We start from the raw sequence: 25389 nt of genomic DNA on the forward strand, positions 1-25389 counted from the left end.
TTGAGTACAGCAATTTCAAATAACCTGCCTTCCCATCCCCTGACTCCTATCCCAGCCCTTCCCTCTCCCTTCCACTCCTCCCAGCCACCTACCAGATTCATTCCTCCCATTGACCAACCAGGTTGTACCTTCTGCCTGTCTTCACCTAGCCCCACTTCACCATCCAGTCGACGTTATGAGCAAAGTCAATATGAGCCAACCAGTGAACATGGTGCATTAGAACTTTCAGAAGGTTTTTGATAAAGTCTCACACAAGAGGTTAGAAAACAAAATTAAATCATAAGCATTGGTGATCATGTACTAGCTGGATTGAGGATTACATAACACATATAAAGCAGAGAATATGAATAAATGGTTCATTCTCAGATTATTAAAATTTACATTGCAATAGTCCTATCATACCATAGGGCTGCTCTCTCATTAGAGAGGGGTTTACCCTGAGGATCGCCATCCCTTAGGCAAGGGGAGTGGTTGAGAAGGGGATTCCTTTATATTTCCCTCTATTGGTGTAGGAATTACACACTCACTGTTGGCATCACTCTGCATTGTAACTCAGTTGATTCCTTATGAAGGGCTCAAGACCAAAACATTGATATTCCTGCTCCTCGGAAATGCCTGACCTGCTGCGCTTTTCCAGCAACACACTCTCAACTCTGATCTCCAGCATCTGCAGACCTCACTGTCTCCATTGCAATTCAGCTGTCTAGTCAACTAAGTTAGAGAGGAAAAGAAAACTGCACATGCTGGAATCCCAAGTAGGCAAGCAGGAGGCTGGTTGAACACAGCAAGCCCGCCAACATTAGGAGGTGAAGAAGGCAACGTTCTTCAGGACTGGGGGAGGGTTTAAGGGGAGCTGCAGATAAAAGGGGTGGCGGGGGGCAGGATGGTGAAGTGGGGCTAGGTGAAGACAGGCAGAAGGTACAACCTGGTTGGTCAATGGGAGGAATGAATCTGGTAGGTGGCTGGGAGGAGTGGAAGGGAGAGGGAAGGGCTGGGAAAGGAGTCAGGGGATGGGAAGGCAGGTTATTTGAAATTGCTGTACTCAATGTTGAGTCCTCTGGGCTATAGGCTGCCCAGATGGTAGGTGAGGTGTTGTTCCTCCAATATGTGGTTTGGTTCATTGTGGCAATTGAGGAGGCCAAGGATGATCATATCAGAAAGGGAGTGGGAAGGGTGGTGACTAGGAGGTCCGGACGTCCGCTGTGGGCCTGGCTGAGATGTTTGTTGATCCATTTCCTGAGTTTATGTTCGGTCTCCCTGATGCAGAGAAGACCACATCGGGAGCACCTGATGCAGTAAACTAGGTTAGAAGAGATGCAGGTAAACCCCTGTCTCACCTGGAAGGACTGCTTAGGGCCCTGAATGGAGGTGGGGGGGGGGGGGGTACTGACAGGTTTTGCATCTATTTTGGATGTAGGGGAAGGTACCAGGGGAAGATACTGGGTGGGAGACTTGCAATGTTGAACACTCCCTCTTCATTACCTACACAGGCACTGTGCCCCAACTCTTCTGCTATTACAGCAATGACTGCATCAGTGCAGTGTCCTGCACCCAGGCTGAACTGGAGTAGTCCAGCGACTTCGCCCACAATTTTCACCCCACCTTCAAATTCACTTGTCCATCTCGGACACCTCCCTCCCCCTTCTTGACCTCTTCATTTCCATCTCCAGTGACTGTCTCCAGATGGACATTTACTACAAACCCACAGACTCGCATAACTACCTGGACTACACCTCCTCCCACCCAGCATCCTGCAAGAACTCCATCACTTTCTCCCAATTCCTTCACCTCCGCTGCATCTGCTTGCATGAGGAGACATTCCACTCGTGAGCATCCAAGATATCCACCTATTTCAAACAAAATGCTTTCCCTCTGTCATCCAGGCAGCCCTTGACCGCACCACCTCCATTTCACATTATACTGCTCTGAAGCCCCCACCAACACAATAATGACAGAGTCCCCCTTGTCCTTACCTACCACTTCACCAGTCTCTGCATCCAATGCATCATCCTTAAACACTTCTGTCAACTCCAACTAGACTCCAGTCCCTCTTCCCCTCCCCACCCCTCTATGACTACCGCAAGGACCGTTCGCTTTGACAGTCCTTATTTTGCGCCACTCTCCTCACCAACACCCCCGAGCCCCCAGGTACCTTCCCCTGCAACCAGAAAAGATGCAAAATCTGCTAGTACACAACCCCCCTCACCTCCATCCAGGGCCCATTGCAGTCCTTCCAAGTGAGACAAAAATTCACCTGCCTCTCTTCCAATCTAGTTTACTGCATCAGGTGCTCCCGCTGTGATCTTCTCCACATCAGGGAGATCAAACGTAAACTTAGGGAACAGTTCGCTCAGCATCTCAGCTGGGCCTGCAGCGGCCGACCAGTCCTCTCAGTCACTGCCCGTTTGAATTTCCCTTCCCACTCCCTTTCTGACATGACCATTCTTGGCCTCCTCCATTGCCACAACGAACCAAACTACAAATTAGAGGAACAACACCTCATCTCCGCCTAGGCAGCCTACAGCCTGGAGAACTCAACATTGCAGTACTCAATGTCAAATAAACTCCTTCTCATCCTCCGACTCCCTTCCCAGCCCCTTTCTCTCCCTTCTATTCCTCCCTGCCACCAACCAGATTCATTCCTCTCATTGACCAGCCATGTCTTCACCAATTCCTACTTCATCATCCTGCCCCTGCCACTCCCTTTATCTGCAGCTCCCCCACACCCATTCAGTACTGAAGAAGGGTTACTCCAGAAATGTTGACGTTTCCACCTCCTGATGCTGCCTGGCTTGCTGTGTTCTTCCAGCCTCCTTAGTTGGTCCAGCCAACTAAGCCAACCAACCCAAGTTATTGTCAATAAGTTACCACAAGGATCAGTGTTTAGGCCCCAGCTGTTCATATCTATATCAATAATTTAGATGTGGGAGCCCATTGTAATATTACCAAGTTTGTAGATCATACAAAACTTGTTGGAAATGGAGAAGATAGAATTGGTTTCAGGGGGATTTGGACCTAAGAGATTTATAACTGTGAGATTATCCATCTTGGTAGAAAGAACCAAGATGAATAAAATTTCGAAAATGGTGTGAGATTGGAAAATATTGATGTCCAAAGGAACCAAGATTCAACACTCCCTTTCAGCTGCACAGCTGCATGTGTACACAACTATTCCAGTCTTCCATACACAGCAATCAGTAGCAGCATGTTGATTGTAACAGTGATTCCCAGTTCTGGAAGTCACTGCTGCAGATGGACCTTTGAGGCCAGTTCAGCTGGGATGAAAATGAGAGAAAATGCTACCTAGATGTCCTTGACAATAAATCAATGAAAGCTAGAATGAAGTTGCAGCAAGCAACCAGAAGGCAAACAATATGTTAACCTTTATCGCAACAGGATTTGAATACAACAGCAAAGAATTATTGCTTCAATTAGACAGAATACTGGTCAGAATGCATGTGTAGTATTTTGTGCTGTTCCAGTTCCTTTGCCTAAGGAAGGATAAATTTGCTAAAGAGGGAGTACAGTCAAGCTTTGCATTTATTCCGGATGTAGTTGGATTAATAATAAAGAGATTGTATCTTTATTTGCTGCAGTTTAGAAGAATGAGCAGAGAAACTTTTAGAAGAAACTCATGGAACTTTTAACTTTTTAAAGGAATAATCAGAATAGATGCAGAAAGGATGCTTCACCTGGCTGTGACATCTGGAAACAGATGACACAGTTGCAGAAAAAAAGGGCAAGCCATTTAAGCCTGGGATAAGGAGATTTTGTTTTCATTCAAAGGGTTGTGCATCATGGATGGCATGGTAGCTCAGTGGTTAGCACTGCTGCTTCACCGTGGCAGGGACTTGGGTTCAATCCCAACCTCAGGTGACAGTCTGTGTGGAGTTTGCACATTTTCCGTGTCTGCATGGGTTTTCTCCGGGTGCTCCAGTTTCCTTCCACAATCCAAAAGATGTGCAGGTTAGGTGAATTGGCCATACTAAATTGCTCAGAGTGTTCTGAGATGTGTAGGCTAGGTGCATAAGGCAAGGGTAATTGTAGAGTGGTAGGGGAATGGGCCTGGGTGGATTACTCTTTGGAGGCTTGGTGTGGACTTGTTGGGTCAAATGAGCTGTTTCTACACTGTGGGGATTCTATGAAACTGTGGAATTCTCTGTCCCAGCAGGCAGGAGAAGCTTATTCATCAAGTAAATTGAAGATAGATTTCTATTTGCTAATGATACTATGAGAATAGTGCAGTAATATGGAGTTGGAGTAGGTGATCAGCCATGATCTAGAAGAGTAGAGTAGGCCATAAGAGCTGAAAGACTCCTGCTCAACTGTCCCTTTGGTCCTATGAATCAGACAACAACCAATACCTTTCTTATATAATTGCGTGGTAATACTATTAAACATTACTAAGAAGACACATGAAATTGAAGCTTTTCATCTTGTACATATGAAATGTAACAAAAAAAAACTTCTATTCAGCATGAGAAGAATCCATGCTGATTGCTTGGACTACATTTGGTTGAAGATACAGCAAGATTTGTTAACTGTTTTGCATAATTTATTGATTTCAAATAAGTTGGTAGATTCTGATTGGTTAGATTATTGCCATGGGGATGCAATCAGGATTGGTTATATCCATAACACTTTACTCAATGAATAAGGTGCAAAATGAACATATTCCATTTGCCTGTGAAGAACAGGATCTTCAGTGAAAATAAATGTCGCTTCTAGAATGTAAAAATGAGTCACATTGCAAGCCGAACAAATAATTTCAAATTGGTTTCTAGTGTAATTCTGTAATACAGTTACAATTATTTAGTCAATGATGTCCAATATCAAATTTACATCTCATGTTTTGACACTAAGTTATGAATTTTGAAAGCATAGGCAGATTGATCACAGTTGGTATATTGCTCACTGTGAACAGTCAAAAAGATGCATTATTTATACTGTTAGCCTGTTTTTGAGACATCCAACTTACATACCTGGCTTCACACTAACACTGACACTCATATACTACATTGCTCACTTGCATTATTTTCTACAGCAGACAATGATTGGATCAAGGTAGGCACATTAAGCAAGGTAATTTCGATACATCTTATGTCAGAAAAATACACTGGTCCTGATGGTTTACATCCTAGTTTCCCAAAAGAAGTAGCTAAATAGATGGAGGATGCATTTGTTGTAATTTTCCAGAAAATCTGAGGATTCTGGAGAAATACTAGAAGATTGGAAAACTGCCAATGTGACATCCCTATTCAGTAAGGGAGGGAGGTAAAATCAGATAACTATATGCCAATTAGCTTCATATTTATTGTTGGAAAAGTATTGGATAAAGTTATTAAGAAATAATGTTATCCAATACTTTTCCAACAATAAGTAGAGTCAGCATAGCTTCATGAAAGGAAATAGTGTATGACTAATTTATCAGAGATTTCTGAAGCAGTCTCAACCAGAGTTGATTAATTAACAGGTAGATGTGTTGTGTTTGGACTTTGAGAACATACTTCACAAAAGGTTAATTCATAAGAATCCATAGTGTTGGAGATAATATATTGGCATGGATTACAAATTGGTGAATGGGCAGGAAACAGAGTTGGGGATAAAGGTATTCGTTTTCAGGTTGGCAACCTGTGACAATAGAGCTCCACAGGGATCAGTGCTGGGACCACAACTGTTTATAATATGTATTGGTCACTTGGAGGAAAGTAGCAAATGTACTGTAGTCAAATTTGTAGGCAACATAAAAATAGGTGTAAAGCCAAGTTGAGAGAGGAATACAAACAGATTACTGAGAGATGTTGATAGGTTAAGTAAGTGGGCAAAAAGTTAGCAAATAGAGTATAACATGGGAAAGTGTTAAGATGTTTACTTTGAAAGGGAAAACAAAAGAACAGAACATTATTTAAATGGAGAAAATCTGCAGAAAGCTGCAACACAAAGTAGCTTGAGCGTGCTTGTGCATGAAATACAGGAAGTTAGCAAATAGGTGCAGCAGGTAATTGACAAGGCTAATGGAATGGCCCTTATTTCAAGCGTAGAGAAGTCATACTGCAACAAGGTGCTAGTGAGACCATATTGGAGAACTGTGAATAGTTTTGGTCCTCTTATCTAAGAAAAGCTATCATTTCATTGGAGGCAGATCAGAGAAGGTTCATGAGGATGATACCCACATTGTCTTTTCAGCAAAGGTAAAAAAGCTTGGGACTCATTCCAATTTAGCAGATTGAGATGTGCTGTCATTGAAATGTACTGGACTCTAAAGTAGATGCTTTCCCTCATGGGAGAGTCTTGAACTAGAGGGCATAGTCTCGGATTAAGGGATACCAATTTAGGATTGAGACAATGAGGAATTTCCTTCAGGAGATTGTGTGTACATGGAATGTCTTGCCACAGCCAACTATTGGGGGAGAGCCCTTGCATATATTTAAGGTTGACCCAGATTCTTGATCAGTCAGGGAATCTAAAAATATGGGGAAAGGACAGGAAAGTGGATGTGAAGAGAGTCGGCTTGGATCAGCCATGATCTACTGAATGGTGGAGCAGACTCGTGGCCAAGTGGCCTACTCTTTTTATATTTCTTTTTTCAGCATCATGCTTACACAGCCAGCTGATAGCCAGGGCTATATCATGTAGCTGTCCTCATTAGGGATGTTGGGTATGTCCTCTGCCTCTTTTGAGTCCCTGATTGGTCCTACTCCTTACTTTTCCATCCTTTCACTACTGATATGTCAAACATTTATTTATTGTCTGCCAGCCTTTTCTCACACTCTGATTTCTGCACCTATTTTGTTGTTCATTTCCTCTCTGAATTTCAATATACACAGTAGTTCTCATTTAGTGACTATGCTATCATGTGCAGCCTTTATCAGTTTCATTTTTTCTCTTCTTTCTTCTGTAGACCAGGACCTTTAGCTTTGCTTGTCCCATTTTTTTATCTTGTGGGAAAGTACTTTGACTATCTGAAATATCTCCCCTTTAAAGACAACCCCTTTAATTACAGGAATTGTTCTAAGAATGTGCCTTCACTGTGATGGAAGTGATCTGGAGGAATTTTGGAGGAATTTTTATTCCCTTTGGATATTATTACCTTCAATCTGCATGTGAGGTTGAAGGGCTAAGTTGCCTACTCCCACTCCTAATTCCTATGTTACCATGTTTCTCAGCTGTCAATTTTTAGGTAAGCACGGGGATCACTGTGCAGGTCTACCTTGAATGTCAGATAAGGATTACCTTCTTTATTGGCAGTCCATACTAGAGGTGAACTTTCCGATGACTGAAGAGTCTAATGCATGATCATGGAGTGGAACAGTGACTGTGAGAAGGGGAGTGTGGGATGCCCAGGTTGCCACAAGCTCATTCTTCTATCGATACTGCAAGGATCCTATCTAGATGCTTTCACTCCATTTTGGGCCAGGGTTTCCCAGGTGTCGGTGGAATGTTGCTCTTTTCAAGGAGGCTTTGATGGAGTCCTTGAAGCATGTCATCTTCCCTCCTGGGGCTTGCTTGCCATGTTATATCTTTGAGAACAGCACTTGTTTTGAGAGTCTCATATCAGGCATGACAACAGTATGGTTTGTTCAGTGAAGCTGATTGAACATGGTCAGTTCTTTGGTGCTGGGAATGCTGGGTTGAGAGAAAACACTGACATTGATGTTGCCAATGAGTCTGCAGAAACCTGTGGAAGCAGCTTGGTGTTGGGTTTGAGGTCCTGATCTTCAAACAACGTCTTCGTCAAATAATTAAAGGTTGCACTGGCACCATGAGTGCAGCTAGTATTCCCAAGTTAGCATTGAACCTATTGATGTCTGCCCTTGGTGTCAGTAGTTCCCCAAGTTATGAAAAGTGTTGTAAGTTGTCAAAAGCCTCACTATTGATAAACTGTTTTTGATAAACAGAGGTATGCACAATTTGGTGTGGCAGGGGTAGGTTGGTTCAGAACTTTGCCTTACAACATTTGGTGTAAAAGCTTTGCTCAAATATGCCTTAGTGAAGGTATTGACAATGGCTTGGACCTCAGCCTGAGTGTGCACAGATGCAAGCACTGTTTGCATATTGTACATCAGTGACAGGTTGTGGTGACCTTGGACTTGCCTGCAGGTGATGGAAGTTGAACAAGTTCCCAAAAGTTCTGTAGATTTCCCAGTGGGGAAGTGGCATATTGAGGCAAAAAAGGTACAGATCATACTCATTTAGCTACTGTTGATATCACCTGTCGGAGTCATTGAGAATTTCTTCACAGGTACTGATTATGGAAGCTCTCCAGGCAGACCAGGCGCTGTGGACACTTTACATCTCTGGGTGACTAGGAGTTGTCAGATAGCTCTCTCATTAGGGTTTTTAAGTGCTTCTGTACTGCTTCACCTGCAGAAATGTTTCAGTTTGGTTTGTTACTTTGGAGCAACATTGATACTGATGACAGAATAAAATAGGTATTAGTTCAAATGATAGACATATTGCTCAGATAGTGATGTACTTCAGCAGATGTCAATGCTTAGAATGAGGTACTTGCATCATGTTTTGTAGGGAAGATAATTGTGCCCCATTGTTCCATAAGCCATTACAAAATCTATAATAAATGCATAAAATTACAATGAGACTACTAATATGATCAATTTGCCTGACTGTCTGTCAGGAGAAAGTGAGCAGCAGGAGAGTCACAGCTTTGGGCATCAGCCCTTCATCAGAAATGCTCCTGCTCCTAGGATGCTGCCTGACTTGCTGTGCTTTTCCAGCAGCACCCTTTTCGACTCAGACTGACTATTACTCAGGTCAAAAGCAATTGAGACCAGGTTTGCTTCAGTAAAACAAACCTGCATTTATTGTAACACATTCAACTTTACAGCAGTGAAAAGAAAGGATTTCTAATTAAATCTTTCAGAGAAAGATGTAACATTGATGGACAATGATAGCAGTTTGCCATTATTTTTGGAGCTGTCCATGTCAGCCCTGATGTTCCAAGTGAGAAACTTCATTTTGATTGCTAGAAAATTCCTGTGTGTGAATTCTTTTAATCTGGGACAGCCAGTGCATACCAATTACCATAAGGGTTTGGTGAATTCGGTCTTGGCCAGTGGTAAGAATGTCTAAGACGACTTGAAAATGTGAGCCTAGTGTCTACAAACATATATACTTCAATTGTCCTTAACATTGTCCAAATACGTTGTCTCAGTGTTGCTGAATGGTGCTGTAATTGAGGCTTTATCACTTTAACCTTCCTTATCTGCTCCTGTTCGATCACGATGAGGAGTTAAAGAATCATAGAAGGAAGCCATTTGACCCATCGTGTCTGTACCTGCTCTTGAAAGAGCTACCCAGTGAGTCCTATTCTGCAGCCCTATCAGATGCACTCCAAATCTTCCCAATATAAACAAAAACTCATTCATTCTTCAAGATTATCTCTCCCAAATTATTTTATCACTTTTGTTGCAGAAATACTCTTCAATTAATCATGAAACACTTTCCAAGCAATATATGAATAGTTCAAAATTTAAGAATCTAACTCTAAAATAAGTGACATTAAAAGATGTATAAGTCACACAAAATCCATCACATGGCTTCCATATAACTGACTGCAACTATTATTCTTTGTTTTCTGTTTTGTAGCCAGCTGACTATCCAGTTAGCTACCTATTCCAAGTTTATATGTTCTAATCTTATTGGTATGTCTTAGCTGTCTTTTTGAGCTGCTGCAAACTTTGAAATGTGGGTACCCTCAAAATACTGGTCGGGAGAGTTGCAGGATTTTGACTCAATGATAGGGACAATGATGTAATTCCAAGTCAGGATGTTGTGTCGCTTGAGGGATATTTGCTGTAAATGGTGTTTCCTCGCATTTGCTATTCTTGTCCTTCTGAGTGGTAGATGTTGTGAGTTTGGAAGGAGCTGTTGAAGGAGCCTGGGTAAGTTACTGAAGTCCATCTTGTACATAGTACACACCATTGCTGCTGTGTGTCAGTGATGAAAGTAGTGAATGTTGAAGGTGGATGGAAAGCCAATTAAGTGAGCTGATTTTTTTTTCTGGATGATGTCAACCCTTGTTGCATGTTCTAAAAATGACAATCATACAGATAAGTGGAAAATATTCCATCGCATTTCTGACTAGTATCTTGTAGATGGTAGATAGGCATTGGGAGAAAAGAATTGCGTTACCACAGGATTCACTGTGAACTGAATTTGCACCCATAGTATTTACAAGGTTGATCCAGAGTTCAGTTTCCCAAGATTTTGATGGTGATAGTGATGTCATTAAGTTAAGTGGAGGTCATTAGCTTCTTTCTTGTTGAAGATGGTCGTTGTCTGGCACTTGTATAGTTTAAATGTTACTTGTCATTTGTCAGCTCTAAACTGAATGTTGTCCAGATCTTACTGTATATGCACACTTGCTGTTTCTTTGGAGGGGTCCGTGTGGACTCAATGGGCCGATTGGCTTGTTTTCACACTAGTGATTCTATGATTCTAAAATACAGTGAAAAATGTTTTATGTCGCCATACTCTGGCACCATTTTAAAAGACAGAAATTATGTATATAAAAGAGAAAAAACTGAGACAAATTAAGACAAAGTCCACTTTAGTTCAATTCACAGCCCTCCTGAAGTCGAAGAAATCCGACACCAAAGAGTTTGGAATTGAGAAAATGCTATTATACTTGTAAGTGAATATTTAGTGAAGAGTGACCACAAAATAATTTAATTTTCCATGACATTTGAAAAAGATACAGTTCAATTCAAAGTTAGGGTGTTAAATCTAAACAAAGGGAGCTACGAAAGTATAAAAGGGCAGGTTGGCTGCAGTAGCTGAGGAAAATACATTGAAAATGTATAAAGGTACACAGGAAGTAGTTGGTATATGAAAACTTAATACATGGTTTACAACAAACATACATTCCTCTCAGACACCAAAATCTAATGTGAAAAAAATGCATTTTATAATTCAGCAAATGACACTGAAGAAATTTGTTAAAGAAGAATACTACAGTATATGCATAAAACTTGCAAGAAACAAAGACTGTTAAAGCTTCTACAAGTATCTAAAAAGGAAAAGATTAGCAAAGCCAAAAGTGAGTCCATTACAGGCAGTGGCAGTATAATTTAAAACGGCAAAAAAGAAATGCAGAGAGGTTAAGTAATTACTTTGTTTCTGTCTTCACAGAAGACGATACAAGAAATCTTGATAAGATATTGGAGATCCAAGTGACTACTGAGCATGAGGGACTAAAAGAAATTAGTTTTTTATAAAAAGTATCACTGGAGAAATGAACCGGGCCTCATATGAGACAAATACCTAAGATGTGATGATCTACGTACCACAGTATTGAAGGAGATGGAATAGAGACTGTGGGAAAGCATATGTATTGATATGTTTTGATTTGACCTATATGACTAACATATTGCAATACATCTCAACATTTCTGTTGGTTTTTTTAGCAATCTGAAACATTATTTACTGTGATCCTACCTTGTGTATTTTTCCTTCTTCTGTGCCTACTAGAAACAAATTGTCCTTCTGTTTATGGAAGTCAAAGGAAGTTCCACATCCTATGAATACATAAAATGTGAAGGGTTCAGATTTGAAAGTTTAGAGGATTTTGCCAAACCCTTGTTCTTATTGGTATGTCTGAAAACGAATGTCATATAAACATATAAATTATGAGCAACAGTAGGCTGTTAGGCCCCTTAAACATGTTCCACGATATGTTAATATGTTATGATAGAATGATTGTGGTTTTAACTCCACTTTCCTGTCTATCCCTTAAAACCTTTGATTCATCTGTTCATTAATAATCTATTTATTTTAGCTTTACATAGATTCATGATGTTGCCTTCTGACAATAGATTCATTCAGGAGTTCGAACTTCCCTCAACTCAGTCTTTAGTGAGAGAATCCTTCATTTTAAATCACATCACCTATATCTGGTCTTTTACACAAAGGGAAATATCCTTTCAGCTTTCACCCTGTCAAGATCTCTCAGGAGCTTATAGCTAAAATTTTCAAAACCTTGGGTCTGGCAAGGAAGATGGTGCGAAGGGCAAATAATTGGACAAGTTGCCCTAATTTGGAGAGATACCCACAGCCTTCTCACCACCTTAGCAATTAAATGTCGGTAAAGAAAGTCACCACCGGGGCCAATTAATGGTAATTTAAAAACCTTAATGTTTCCACTGGCCTGATACTTGCATTTTTGGCAGATACAAAAAGTGGTTGCTTTCCCAATTGAGGAAACAGAGCAACTGCCATGCTGGGTTGCAGGGATGGTTCCACTTGTCCCAGGAGCAATTAGAAACAGGGATGTAGGAATAAGGGAGTGGTGTGAAAGTCACCATATCATTGTCTTTGACACCTCTTTCCCATGACACCCATGCTGGCAAACCTGAAAGGAGTTGACATTTTTACTGTTAAATTCTCCCAAAGACTATCTGAATCTTTAAGAAGCAGGAACCCCTTTCCTCCAAATGGCTGGCAGTTTCTGGTGAGGTGGAACATCATCACTGAGGCACATGATGTACCAAGAACACAGTTTGGAACTAACTAATTGGAACTTGATCCAGTGAGCTTTCTTTTAGGTGGCAGCAGAGAGTCATAGAAACCCTAGAAAATAGGGGCAGGAGTGGGCCATGGCTGATCAACCAACTCAATACCTGTTCATGTTTTCTTCATATGTCTCTTGATCCCTACTGTAAGAACAAAAATTGAAGCATGATTCTAAAGCAGGTACAGGAGCAGAGGGACCTGGGTGTACAAGTACACAAATCATTGATGTGACAGGAGAGGTAAAGATTACAGTTAATAAAACAGACAGGGTTCTTCACTTTATTAAAGAGAGCATAGAACCTAAGAACAGGGAGGTGATTTTGAATTTGTACAAGATACTTCAGCTGAGGTGCTATATGCAGTTGTGGGTGCCGCATTATAATAGAGTCATAGAGACGTATAGCATGGAAACAGACCTTTCAGTCCAACTCGATCATGCCGACCAGGTGTCCTAACCTAATCTAGTCCCATTTGCCAGCACTTGGCCCATATCCCTCTAAAACCTTCCTATTAATGTGCCCAGTCAGGTGCCTTTAATGCTGTAATTGTACTAGCCTTCACCACTTCCTCTGCAAATCATTCCAAACACGCAGCACCATCTGTGTGAAAACATTGCCCCTTAAGGCCCTTTTATATCTTTGCCCTTTCACCCTAAACCTATGCCCTTTAGTTTTGGACTCCCCCACCTCAGGGAAAAGACTTTGTCTATTTATCCTATCCATGCCCCTCATGATTTTATAGACATCTATAAGGTCGCCCCTCAGCTTCCAAAGCTCCAGGGAAAATAGCCCCAGCCTGTTCAGCATCTCCCTTTAGCTCAAATCCTCCAACCCTGGCAACATCCTTGTAAATCTTTCCTGAACTCTTTCAAGTTTCAAAACATCTTTCCGATAGGAGGGAAACCAGAATTGGACACAATATTCCAAAAGTAGCCGAACCAATGCCTTGTACAGTCACATCATTACCTCCCAACTCTTACACTCAATGCTCTGACCAATAAAAGAAAGCATACCAAACACATTTTTCACTAACCTATCTACCTGCAACTCTAATTTCAAGGAACTATGAATCTGCACTCCATGGTCTCTTTGTTCAGCAACACTTCCCAGGATCTTACCATTAAGTGTATAAGTCCTGCTCTGATTTGCTTTTCCAAAATGCAGACCTCACATTAATCTAAATTAAACTAGATCTGCGACTCCTCAGCCTATAGGCCCATCTGATCAAGATCCTGTTGTACTCTGAGGTCCTGCTCCTTGGGTGCTGCATGGCCTGCTGTGCTTTTCCAGCACCACACGCTTGACAACCTTCTTCACTGGTCAATACAGCTCCAATTTTGGCGTCATCTGCAAATTTACTAACTATACGTCCTACATTCACATCCAAATCATTTATATAAATGACAAAAAACAGTGGCAGCACCAATCCTTGTGGCACTCCACTGGTCACAGGCCTCCAGTATGAAAAAAAACCCTCCACCACCACCCTCTGTCTTCTACCTTTGAGCCAGTTCTTTATCCAAATGGCAAGTTCTCCCTGTATTCCATGTGACCTCTTCTCACTAACCAATTTCCCATGAGGAACCTTGTTGAACGCCTTTCTAAAGTCCATATAGATCACATGTACCATTCTGCCTTCATCAATTCTCTTTATTAATTCATCAAAACTCAATCAAGTTCATGAGACATGATTTCCCATTCCCAAAGCCATGCTGACTAGCCGTAATCAGCTCTTGCCTTTCAAAGCTCATGTACATCCTGTCCCTCAGGATTCCCTCCAACAACTTGCCCACCATCGATGTCAGGCTCACTGCTCTGTAGTTCCCTGATGTTTCCTTACCACCTTTCTTAAATAGTGGCCCCACATTAGCCAACCTCCAGTCTTCCAGCACCTCACCTGTGACTACTGATGACACAAATATCTCAGTAAGGGGCCCAGCAATCACTTCCCTAACTTCCCACAGAGTTCTAGGTACACCTGATCAGATCTTGGGGATTTATTCACTTTTCTGTGTTTCAAGACATCCAAGACTTCCGCCTCTGTAATATGGATATTTTTCAAGGTGTCGTTATCTATTTCCACATATTGTGTATCTTCCATGTCCTTCTCCAAAATAAACTCTGATGAAAAATACTGGTTTAATATTTCCCTCATCTACTGCTGCTCCACACATGGACTCCCTTGCTGATCTTTGAGAGGTCCTATTCTCTCCCTATTTACCCTGCTGTTCTTAATGTATTTGTAGAATCCCTTTGGATACTAGCTATTTGCCAAAGCTATCTCTTGCCCCCTTTTCGCTGTCCTGATTTCTCTCTTAAGTATACTCCTACTGCCTTTATACTCTTCTAAGGATTCATTCCTTCTCTCCTATCTATACCTGACATATGCTTATGAATGCATCGGAGACAGTGCAGGAGTGATTTACAATAACACTTTCATGAATGGTTTCAGTTATGAAGACAGATTGAAGAATATGCAAGTTGGAGAGAAGAAGGCTTAGAGGAGATTTGTGAGGGGTATTCTAAACCATGACCAGGCTGGATAGAGTGGATAGGGAGAAGCTGTTCCCCTTTTCTCTCTTATAAAAAAGAACAGAAATTATTTTCATTGATCGAATATTTACAGTTTGGAATGCACTGCCTGGAGAAATGGTGTACAGTGATGCAAGGAAAGAGCAGGAGATTGGCACTGGGCAACAGAACCGGTATAGGACAATTGGACTGAACAATCTTCATCTGCGTCATAACAGTCCTGTGATTCTGTGATCTATATCCAACTCTGTCTTGAAATATTCAATGTTTTGGCCTCAACTGCTTATTGTACTAGGAACTTCACAGACTCACTATTCTGTGTAATGAAATTCCTCCTCATCTTAATCCTCAATGGCTTACCCATTTTTTCTTAAACTGTGATCCCGGTTCAGGATGTTTTCATTTTCCCTGTCTAGTCCTGTTAGAATTATTTAGATTTCTATGAAATTTGTCCCATTCTTCCAAATTCCAGGGAGTGCAGTCCTAATTGATCCGGTTTCCCTTTTACATCAGTCCTGCCATCCCACGAATTAGCCCTGTAAACATTCATTGTACTCCTTTCATAGCCAGCACATTCTTCCTCAAATAAGGAGACCAAATCTGCTCACAATATTCCAGTTGTGCTCTGACTAAGGCCAGAAAGATATTGTTACTGGCCAACATTTATTGTCTCTCTCTAATTGCCCTGGATGGTATGGTGGCTCAGTGGTTAGCATTGCTGCCTAACAGTACCAGGGACCCGGGTTCGATTCAAGCCTCAGGCGCCCGTCTGTGTCGCGTTTGCACATTCTCCCTGAGCCTGTGTGGGTTTTCTCCGGGTGCTCCAGTTTCCTCCCACAATCCAAAGATGTGCAGGTTAGTTGAATTGGCCATGCTAAATTGCCCATAGTGATCAGGGATGTGTAAGTTAGGTGCATTTGTCAGGGGTAAATGTAGGATAACAGGGTAGGAGAATGGGTCTGGGTGAATTACTCTTCGGAGGGATTGGTCTGTTTCCACACTATGAGGATTCTCTGTTCTTTGCACTTGTACTCGAATCCTCTGGCTATGAATGCCAACATCCTATTTACATTCTTCACTGCCTGCTGCACTTGCATGCTTACTTTCAGTGTCTGGTGTAAGAACTATGTGGGACGCTAGAGAAGTGATTGCTGGGCCTCTTGCTGAGATATTTGTATCATCCATAGTCACAGGTGAGGTGCCGAAAGACTGGAGGTTGGCAAACGTGGTGCCACTGTTTAAGAAGGGTGGTAAGGACAAGCCAGGGAACTATAGAGCAGTGAGCCTGACCTCGGTGGTGGGCAAGGTGTTGGAGGGAATCCTGAGGGACAGGATGTACATGTATTTGGAAAGGCACGGACTGATTAGGGATAGTCAACATGGCTTTGTGTGTGGGAAATCATGTTTCACAAACTTGATTTGAGTTTTTTTGAAGAAGTAACAAAGAGGATTGATGAGGGCAGAGTGGTAGATGCGATCTATATGGACTTCAGTAAGGCGTTTGACAAGGTTCCCCATGGAAGACTGGTTAGCAAGGTTAGATCTCAGGGAATACAGGGAGAACTAGCCATTTGGATACAGAACTGGCTCAAAGGTAGAAGAGGGTGGTGGTGGAGGGTTGTTTTTCAGACTGGAGGTCTGTGACCAGTGGAGTGCCAAAAGGATCGGTGCTGGGCCCTCTACTTTTTGCCATTTACATAAATGATTTGGATGCGAGCATAAGAGGTACAGTTAGTAAATTTGCAGATGACACCAAAATTGGATGTGTAGTGGACAGTGAAGAGGGTTACCTCAGATTACAACAGGATCTGGACCAGATAGTCCAATGGGCTGAGAAGTGGCAGATGGAGTTTAATTCAGATAAATGCGTGGTGCTGCATTTTGGGAAAGCAAATATTAGCAGGACTTATACACTTAATGGTAATGTCCTAGAGAGTGTTGCTGAACAAAGAGACCTTGGAGTGCAAGTTCATAGCTCCTTGAAAGTGGAATCACAGGTAGATAGGATAATGAAGAAGGCGTTTGGTATGCTTTCCTTTATTGGTCAGAGTATTGAGTACAGGAGTTAGGAGGTCATCTTGCGGTTGTATAGGACATTGGTTAGGCCACTGTTGGAATATTGCATGCAATTCTGGTCTCCTTCCTATTGGAAAGATGTTGTGAAACTTGAAAGGGTTCAGAAAAGATTTACTAGGACGTTGCCTGGGTTGGAGGATTTGAACTACAGGGAGAGGCTGAACAGGCTGGGGCTGTTTTCCCTGGAACGTGGAAGATGGGGGGGTGACCTTATAGAGGTTTACAAAATTATGAGGGGCATGGATAGGATAAATAGGCAAAGTCTTTTCCCTGAGGTCGGGGAGTCCACAGCTAGAGGGCTTAGGTTTAGGGTGAGAGGGGAAAGATATAAAAGAGACCTAAGGGGTAACTTTTTCACACAGAGGGTGGTGTGTTTATGGAATGAGGTGCCGGAGGAAGTGGTGGATGCTGGTACAATTGCAACATTTAAGAGGCATTTGGATGGGTATATGAATAGAAAGAGTTTGGAGGGATATGTGCCGGGTGCTGGCAGGTGGGATTATATTGTTAAAAATCACACAACACCAGGTTATAGTCCAACATTATGTCATCTGAAAGTGTGGAGATATTACATTCAGTTCCCTCATCTAAGTCGTTAATATATATTCTGAATTGCTGGGGAGCTAGTTGATCCTTATTGTACCCCAATAATCATTGTGTCTAACTATTGTCTGGCAACTCAGAAAAAGACTGGTTTACTCCTACTTTTTGTTTCCTATCTGCCATCTGATTCTCTAATCATGTCGGCACACTATCCCCAATTTCTTGCACTTTAATTTTATATTCTAATCTCTTATGCGGAACCTTATTAAAAGTCTTCTAAAACTGCAAACAAACCACATCCACTGGCTCCCTCTTGTCAACTCCACTAGTTATATTCTCAAAACATTCCATTAGATTTGTCAGGCAATATTTCCCTTTTGGAAATCTATGCTGACTCTGTCCAATCCTTTCACTGTTTTCTGAGTACGCTGCTACTGAATCTTTTATAATCGACTGCCATTTTTTCAATACTGATGTTAGCCGAGCCTATCTCTAATTCCATTTTCTCGCTACCTTTTTTATTAAAATAGTGGGGTTACCTTATCTACTCATCAATCCATTGAAGCTATTCCAGAGTTTACAGAATCTTGAAAGATGACCACCAACAAGTCTATTAAAACGACTTTAATCCCATCAATTTTCCCAACACCATTTCCCTACTAACACTGATACCTTTCAGTTTTTTAAAATTCTTAATTCATTCACAAGATGGGGGTGTTGCTGCATGGATCAGCATTTATTGTCTATCCCTAATTGCCCAGCAAGCATTTAACAATCAACCATATTGCTGTGGATCTGGAGTCATGTGGAGGCTAGACCAGGTAAGGATGGCAGTTTCCTTCCCTAAAGGACATTTGTGAACCAGATAGATTTTCTAGTAATTGATAATGGTTAAATGGTCATCATTAGATTCTTGATTGGAGGATTTAATTGAATTAAGATTTCACCATCTGGCATGGTGGGATTCAAATCTGTACATGTAGAACATTACCCGGATCTCTGGATTAATAGTTGAGCAATAAAAACACTCACCCATCAATTCTCTCTTAACAGATCATGCATCTCCCAACATATTTGTGTCCTTTTTGAGGACAGACTAAAATATGTATTTAATTGGTCTGCCCTTTCTATGTTCCCTATTATAGCTTGCTCTAGTTCTTTATGTAAGGGACTTACATTTGTTTTAACTAACTTTTCTTTCACATCCCTACAGAAGCTTTTACAATCAGCTTGTTTTATGCCATACAAGCTAAAGATCATATTATATTTCTCCCTCTTAATCAATCCCTTTATTCTCCTTCGCTGAAATCTAAACTGCTGCCAATCCTCAAGTCTGCTGCTCTTCTTTTTAGCGAAATTGTATGCTAATATTATGCCCAAATTCCCTTGTTAGGCATGGTCAGGCCACCTATCCAAATTTATATTTGTGCCAAGCAGAAATGAACAATTATTCCTCCAACCAATCCAACCACCCTGTGGCTCAACACTTCAACTCCCCCTTCCACTCCACCAAGGACATGCAGATCCTTGGACTCCTCCATCGCCAGACCATGGCAACATGACGGCTGGAGGAAGAGTGCCTCATCTTCCGTCTAGGAACCCTCCAACCACAAGGGATGAACTCAGATTTCTCTAGTTTCCTCATTTCCCCTCCCCCCACCTTGTCTCAGTCAAATCCCTCAAACTCAGCACTGCCTTCCTAACCTGCAATCTTCTTCTTGACCTCTCCGCGCCCTCCCCCACTCCGGCCTATCACCCTCACCTTGACCTCCTTTCACCTATCACATTTCCAACGCCCCTTCCCCAAGTCCCTCCTCCCTACCTTTTATCTTTGCCTGCTGGACACACTTTCCTCATTCCTGAAGAAGGGCTCATGCCCGAAACATTGACTCTCCTGCTCCTTGGATGCTACCTGACCTGCTGCGCTTTTCCAGCAACACATTTTCAGCTCTGATCTCCAGCATCTGCAGTCCTCACTTTCTCCTAAGTGAACCTTATAGCAAATCTCTTCTAATGCAATAATGTTTTCTAATTTACTTAAATCCTGTCAGTTCAGTAGAAAGAAACAAAGAAGTGCTGGATTTTTTTATGGTGAACTGTATTAATGGCACAATGAAGTCAATAATAATTCAGATTCTTATATATGATACGGTGAATGGCTTATTCCATAAACCAACCATGTAATGCTAAATAAATTCGAGGACAGATGCCATTGCTAACACTGAGGCATGGTAGTGGCCTGAAATTTCTGAAACCACTGTAAATAAACTTTGAAAAAGTTAGTTTCATCTGGAAAAATAAAGTCCTGTAAAATAAAGGCAGTGTTTTGTGATGGAAGTTCTGTGTCTTTTTTATATTTTAAGATGATTTATTTTAGAGATTGCATTTTTAATTAGTAATATGTGGGATATGTATGTATATGTCTCTCTCTGTCTGAAGGGATTTAATGATTAACATAAGAGGCTTTCTGAATCCATGGTTTATTGAACAAGAAAGTGAAAAGTGTAGTTTTTGTCTTATAATTGCAATTTATTTACATCGGGAGACTTTTTTTCCCCAAGTGAACAAAGTAAATAATGCATTATGTTTCAGTTTTCAGCTAAATGTAGGGGTATGGGTGGGTTGCGCTTCGGCGGGTCGGTGTGGACTTGTTGGGCCGAAGGGCCTGTTTCCACACTGTAAGTAATCTAATCATCTAAATTTGCAATTGTCGTAGAACAGTACTGTGTAAAGACTTATGTCTTTGAAGGAAAATGTAATCAATGGCTGTTTTGTCAGCAATTAATTGTTTGATAGATGACAAAGTTATGACTTACCCATAATTTGCAATTGCAAATTTTCCAGTGCATCCTTGCAAATCCCATCCATTGTAAGTTTGATAATATCTGTATAAACAATTTCATCCTGGAAACAGGAAGAATATTCTTGAGTCACTTTAGTAACTGTGCTTTCTAAACTAAACTCTTGACATATTAATATGGGAAAACATTAGTTGTATTCTAATTTTTTCTCTCAGGCTCTTCTACCCAGGTGGAGCACCTGGGTCCACTTTCCACTTGAGGAAGGCAAGGCTCTCCAATATTGTCAGGAAGAGGCAACTACGAATTGGTACAAATAAGAGGGAGCCCATTAAGGACAACAGCTAGTCTAACTAGAGAACTGGCAACTTTGGAGTCTCCGCAATGCTACCACATGGGTGCTGTAAGGCAGCAAGATTGTGCATGTTCCTCAAAATGGAGGTGCTCTTGGAAGGTCAATCATTATACACATTTTTAAATGGGACAAGCAGACAGCCTGATGAAGGGCTTTTGCCCGAAACGTCGAATTTCCTGTTCCTTGGATGCTGCCTGACCTGCTGCGCTTTAACCAGCAACACATTTTCAGCTCTGATCTCCAGCATCTGCAGACCTCACTTTTTACTACAAGCAGACAGCCTCACAGAATAGAAAGGGTAACCCTCGAGCAACATAATTGAAGCTGCTAATACAAACTTTGGTGCCAGAGGTTCTGTTCCTAGGCTACTGAAGCTTTGATGACACCACACAACCCCTGGAAACCTGTGAGAGGATGCCTCCATGCAGCTGCCTGCTTCTTTATACATTGAAATTTTCAGAATCAGCGTACCCAAAATCACTTGACAGTTCTGCACACCATAGCCACATGGAAGAGCTTTTCCAACTTCTGTAAAAGTTTGTAACACCTTCACTGTGGGTTAAGGTCCTTGTTATGGCACAAATGGATCAGTTTGAACTCTGCATTGAGTTTGATTTTTCCAGGTAATGAGTCACTACATTCTCCCACTGGCCAAAGTGGTATGTATCCGAAACTCAGGCACAACCTTCTGGATACAGAAAGGAGTTGCTAACTTCAGGAAAATTGGAGTCAATATGTTTTTAAACTCCTTAACCCATTCCTTTACAAATTAAAAAAAATTTTACATCTGTTAATGATTTCAAATAACTTCCCATCAATGATAACTGGTTGACTGGTTTATTTGGTGTGAACTATTGCATATTCCTAAAATTTATGCTTTGTTTCAGATTTTGGGTTGTCATACTTTTAGTGATTTCTTTATAATAAATAGCGATGTAACATTTTAATAATGCTATCAACTTATAGTGTTAATAATCCTGTCCCGATTGCCAATTTCTAATTTGTTCGGATTTGGTAGATGATGTGAAACTGATAATAATTGACAATGTAAGCATCAACAAAATAAAAATCAGTAGGAAAGCACTTGCCTTAATTAAAGCCCAAGAAACAACCCGTCCATCTGAAGAGATGGAACAGAAGTTGATATTATTGTCCAAGTCATCTTTTTGCCATTTTACCTGGAAAAAGTAAGTAATATTATGATCAAGGTTGCAGGAATGTATCACTTCCATTTTAGTCCCAATCCTCCACTGGTCAAAACAAATTTTTAATTTAGCCAGCATCCCAGGCTGGTGTTACGGCCAATTATGTAGGGTTTAAGCTGTAACTGGTTTATATAAGAAACAATTCAGCCAGGTTTCTTCCATCAACAAAGAAAAGCTACTTTATTACAAATGAAACTTAATTGAACAACTGGGCAAAGAAAGGTATGATTTATATTCTAAAATCCCAAACTCAACCTCTGGAGAAATAAGCATAGCAAACAAACAGTGGCTGAACTCTCCACAGATACATTAAATTCCAAGTGCGATTTAAACACATCTCACAAATTTCTTAGCAATCCCCTAGATGTTAATGACACTGTGGGTCACCAAATCTGATTAAATCTTCACATAGGAATAGGATTATTCACTTAGAATGACCTCGCCTTGGATTCCCTTGCATGCCACTCCATCATCTGGGTAGTCCACTTTTCTCTCCTGTGACTGCACTTCCTTGATTATTGGAAACTACGTCCAGCATAAGTACAACTCCTGTCTTGCACAAGCTTCATCAAGCTAGTATAGTTGCTAGGACGTGTTTTCTGAGCTCTAATCGGTTCCGTTGCACAAAACAAATACTTTGTTTATGACTTTCAAGCCCAATCACTGGTTTACTATTGTATACCAGCCACTCTAGAGACCTTTGAGCTAATAGGACTTCTGTGAGACATCATTACATGGAGCTATTCAACTACTTTAGCACTTTACTGAATCTTAATTACACAGACCCATGTAGTTCAGTTACCTTTAGCAGCACAGCTAACAGTAGTTCAGCCTAACATGGAGTTTGTTTTTTTGTCACATCACGGTCTTCTTTCTAACCACACTCCCTGCTCACCTTTGAATAGTGTTCTCTCTAGTTTTCTTTCCAGCTGCACTAGTGTCTGAGAACCATGCACAGCACTAACTTCCAGAACTTGGAGTCAATGCTGCAATTGATGTGTCATTGCTGATTGCCACATGCAGCTTAGAGGGAACAAAGCGTTTTAACTTCTCTTCAATGATTCCCAAACTGTCTTGAATCACCTAGTGATATTCTTGTCAACAGGCTCTGTGTCTTTTGCTAGGCAGAAATGAATAACTAATACTTATCACAGTGTCCTTGAACTGGAAAAGCACAGCCGGTCAGGTAGCAACTGAGGAGCAGGGTAGTAGACATTTTGAGCACAAGCTCTTCATAAGGAATGCTTGAAATGTCGACTCCCGTGCCCCTAGGATGCTGCCTGATTGGCTGTGCTTTTCCAGCACCACATTTATTGACTCTGATCTCCAACATCTACAGTCCTCACTTTCTCCTAGACTCCTTGAACAGTCTATACCTCTGAATATTGCAATATTCACAGAGTGCTGACACCAGCATTATAAGAAACGAACACAACTACAAGTGTTAATTGTGTCTAGCAGTTAAAAATGCAAACAGATATGCGTGTAAAACATTTATTATCTCATGCAAGGCTTTGCTTCTTTAATATTTTTCAATTATGATACTTATTATGCTACGTAGCAAAGAAAGCAATTTTTGTGCATTGTGTGACTGAACAGCATATAGTCAATGACAATGAGAGTCATCTAATTAAACTGGGATCAGTAACATTTATATAAATTGCGTCAGGCAAACGTAAGAGGGAGTCATCAGATGAAAGTTTGGCAGATGAAGTTTGCTTTGATATAATTTGATGTCATTTATTTTGGATTTGATGAAGATGATTCAGAATAACAGCGTATGATGAAGGTGCTACTGAAGAACACAGAGGTTTTGTTGTTCATGAACATGTGTCACTAAAATTACCATATAGGTACAAAATGTAATTAAAGAGACTAAAAGTCTTTATCTCAAGTGTGCTGATATTCTAAAGCCAGGAAGTGATAATTCAGTTGTACAGAGTCATCTGGAGTATTGCTTTCAGTTTTGGACAGCTATCCTCAGGGTATAAATATATATATTTATATTAAATATTTAAATATAAAAAAGCAATAAACATTCAGCAGGTTCAGCTGAATCTGTGGAGCAAAAACATTTGAGATCTGTTACGTCTGTCACAATGAAAAGATATAGTGTATTGGATTTGAATCAGTTGCAGGACAAATTAAACAGACAGACTCATTCTGCCCTCATGTCCTTGGCAGTTTTAATCTTTCATGTCAGACTCCTTCCGCTCTCTTCAGTTAACCACAACAACAGATCATTTGATTCCTTTCTTTTCAGAATCTTATCCATGTTTGTTGTGAATGCACCCATGTAAGATACCTCAATCAATTTTTCTGGCAACTACTTTCCAGGTAAATGAATTTCTCATTTCCTATTGGATTTATTATTGACTATCTTATTGTTATGGATCCTAGGCTTTGGCCTCAACCACAAGTGAAAAACATTGAACTTTAAAAGATTTGAAGAAGTACACAGGGTTCTGTTGTTTGGACAGTATTGCTTCCTCAACCAAAGAAAATAGGATCACAGATGATTAATACAATTAATTAACGTTTCTGAAATAATGATGCTCTTCCAATCTCCGTAGAGACTAATAACAGTTTAATGCAAAGTTATTAGCTAAAAGGATGATGTGTCAGGATTTCACTTTTGAAATTAAATTTTACTTTATTAATGGTTAAAGAATAAACACCCAAAATTAAACAATATTTTATTTTTGTCAACAACTTATAATTTAAACCAATAAGTAGAATTTACCACTTTCTCCTTTTACTGACAACCAAAACCCCAACTTTGTTTATATTATTTGATCTTTTAAGCATAAATTCACTTTCTAGAAGCCAATTCAAAATCTTGTACAGTTCGCCAGAGTTTTCGGGTAATTCATTTTTCCCTCTCAATATCTTTTATTTTCAATTTGTTTCTCTCTTCTGCAGTAGAAGTTTTCCTGAGGATTCTCCCTTTGGTTTCAGTTTGGAGATATCTTGGCCATGTTTAACTCCTCACGAACTTGGTCTTCAATCTGAATGCAAGTACCTACTATCATTCCCTGAAAAGAAATTTCTTCACGCAGAGTGGTGAATCCGTGCTATCCCAGATACAGAAAACATTTGAGTCCAAAACACTGAATGATTTCAAGAAGGAGGTAGATACAGTTCTTAGAGCTAAAAGGACTAAAGATCAATCAAGTCGTATCAGGAGAAAGTGGAAACATAGTAGGAAGTTGAATGATCAGCCATAATTATATTGAATGATGGAGCAGGCTCAACGGGCCAGATGGCTCACTCCTGCTCCTATTTTATATTTCTATGTTGATACTATCGCATTTGAAAGGACCTCTAGTTTAACACCTGCAGAGCAAGGC

At 40.7% G+C, this 25389-nt stretch overlaps 1 protein-coding gene across 1 annotated transcript in view; it reads right to left on the reverse strand.

Annotated features, from left to right (window-relative positions):
* Positions 1-25389, reverse strand: part of dnai1.2 (dynein, axonemal, intermediate chain 1, paralog 2) — a 283210-nt gene that overhangs the window by 109912 nt on the left and 147909 nt on the right. The window contains exons 15-17 of the mRNA XM_060832730.1: positions 21923-22012; positions 20498-20585; positions 11458-11537 (exon numbers count right to left, since the gene is read on the reverse strand). Coding sequence (XP_060688713.1) covers positions 11458-11537; positions 20498-20585; positions 21923-22012 — 258 coding nt within the window. The remainder of the gene's footprint in view (positions 1-11457; positions 11538-20497; positions 20586-21922; positions 22013-25389) is intronic.

Source organism: Hemiscyllium ocellatum, chromosome 1, assembly GCF_020745735.1.
Source record: "Hemiscyllium ocellatum isolate sHemOce1 chromosome 1, sHemOce1.pat.X.cur, whole genome shotgun sequence".
NCBI classification, from domain to species: domain Eukaryota; kingdom Metazoa; phylum Chordata; class Chondrichthyes; order Orectolobiformes; family Hemiscylliidae; genus Hemiscyllium; species Hemiscyllium ocellatum.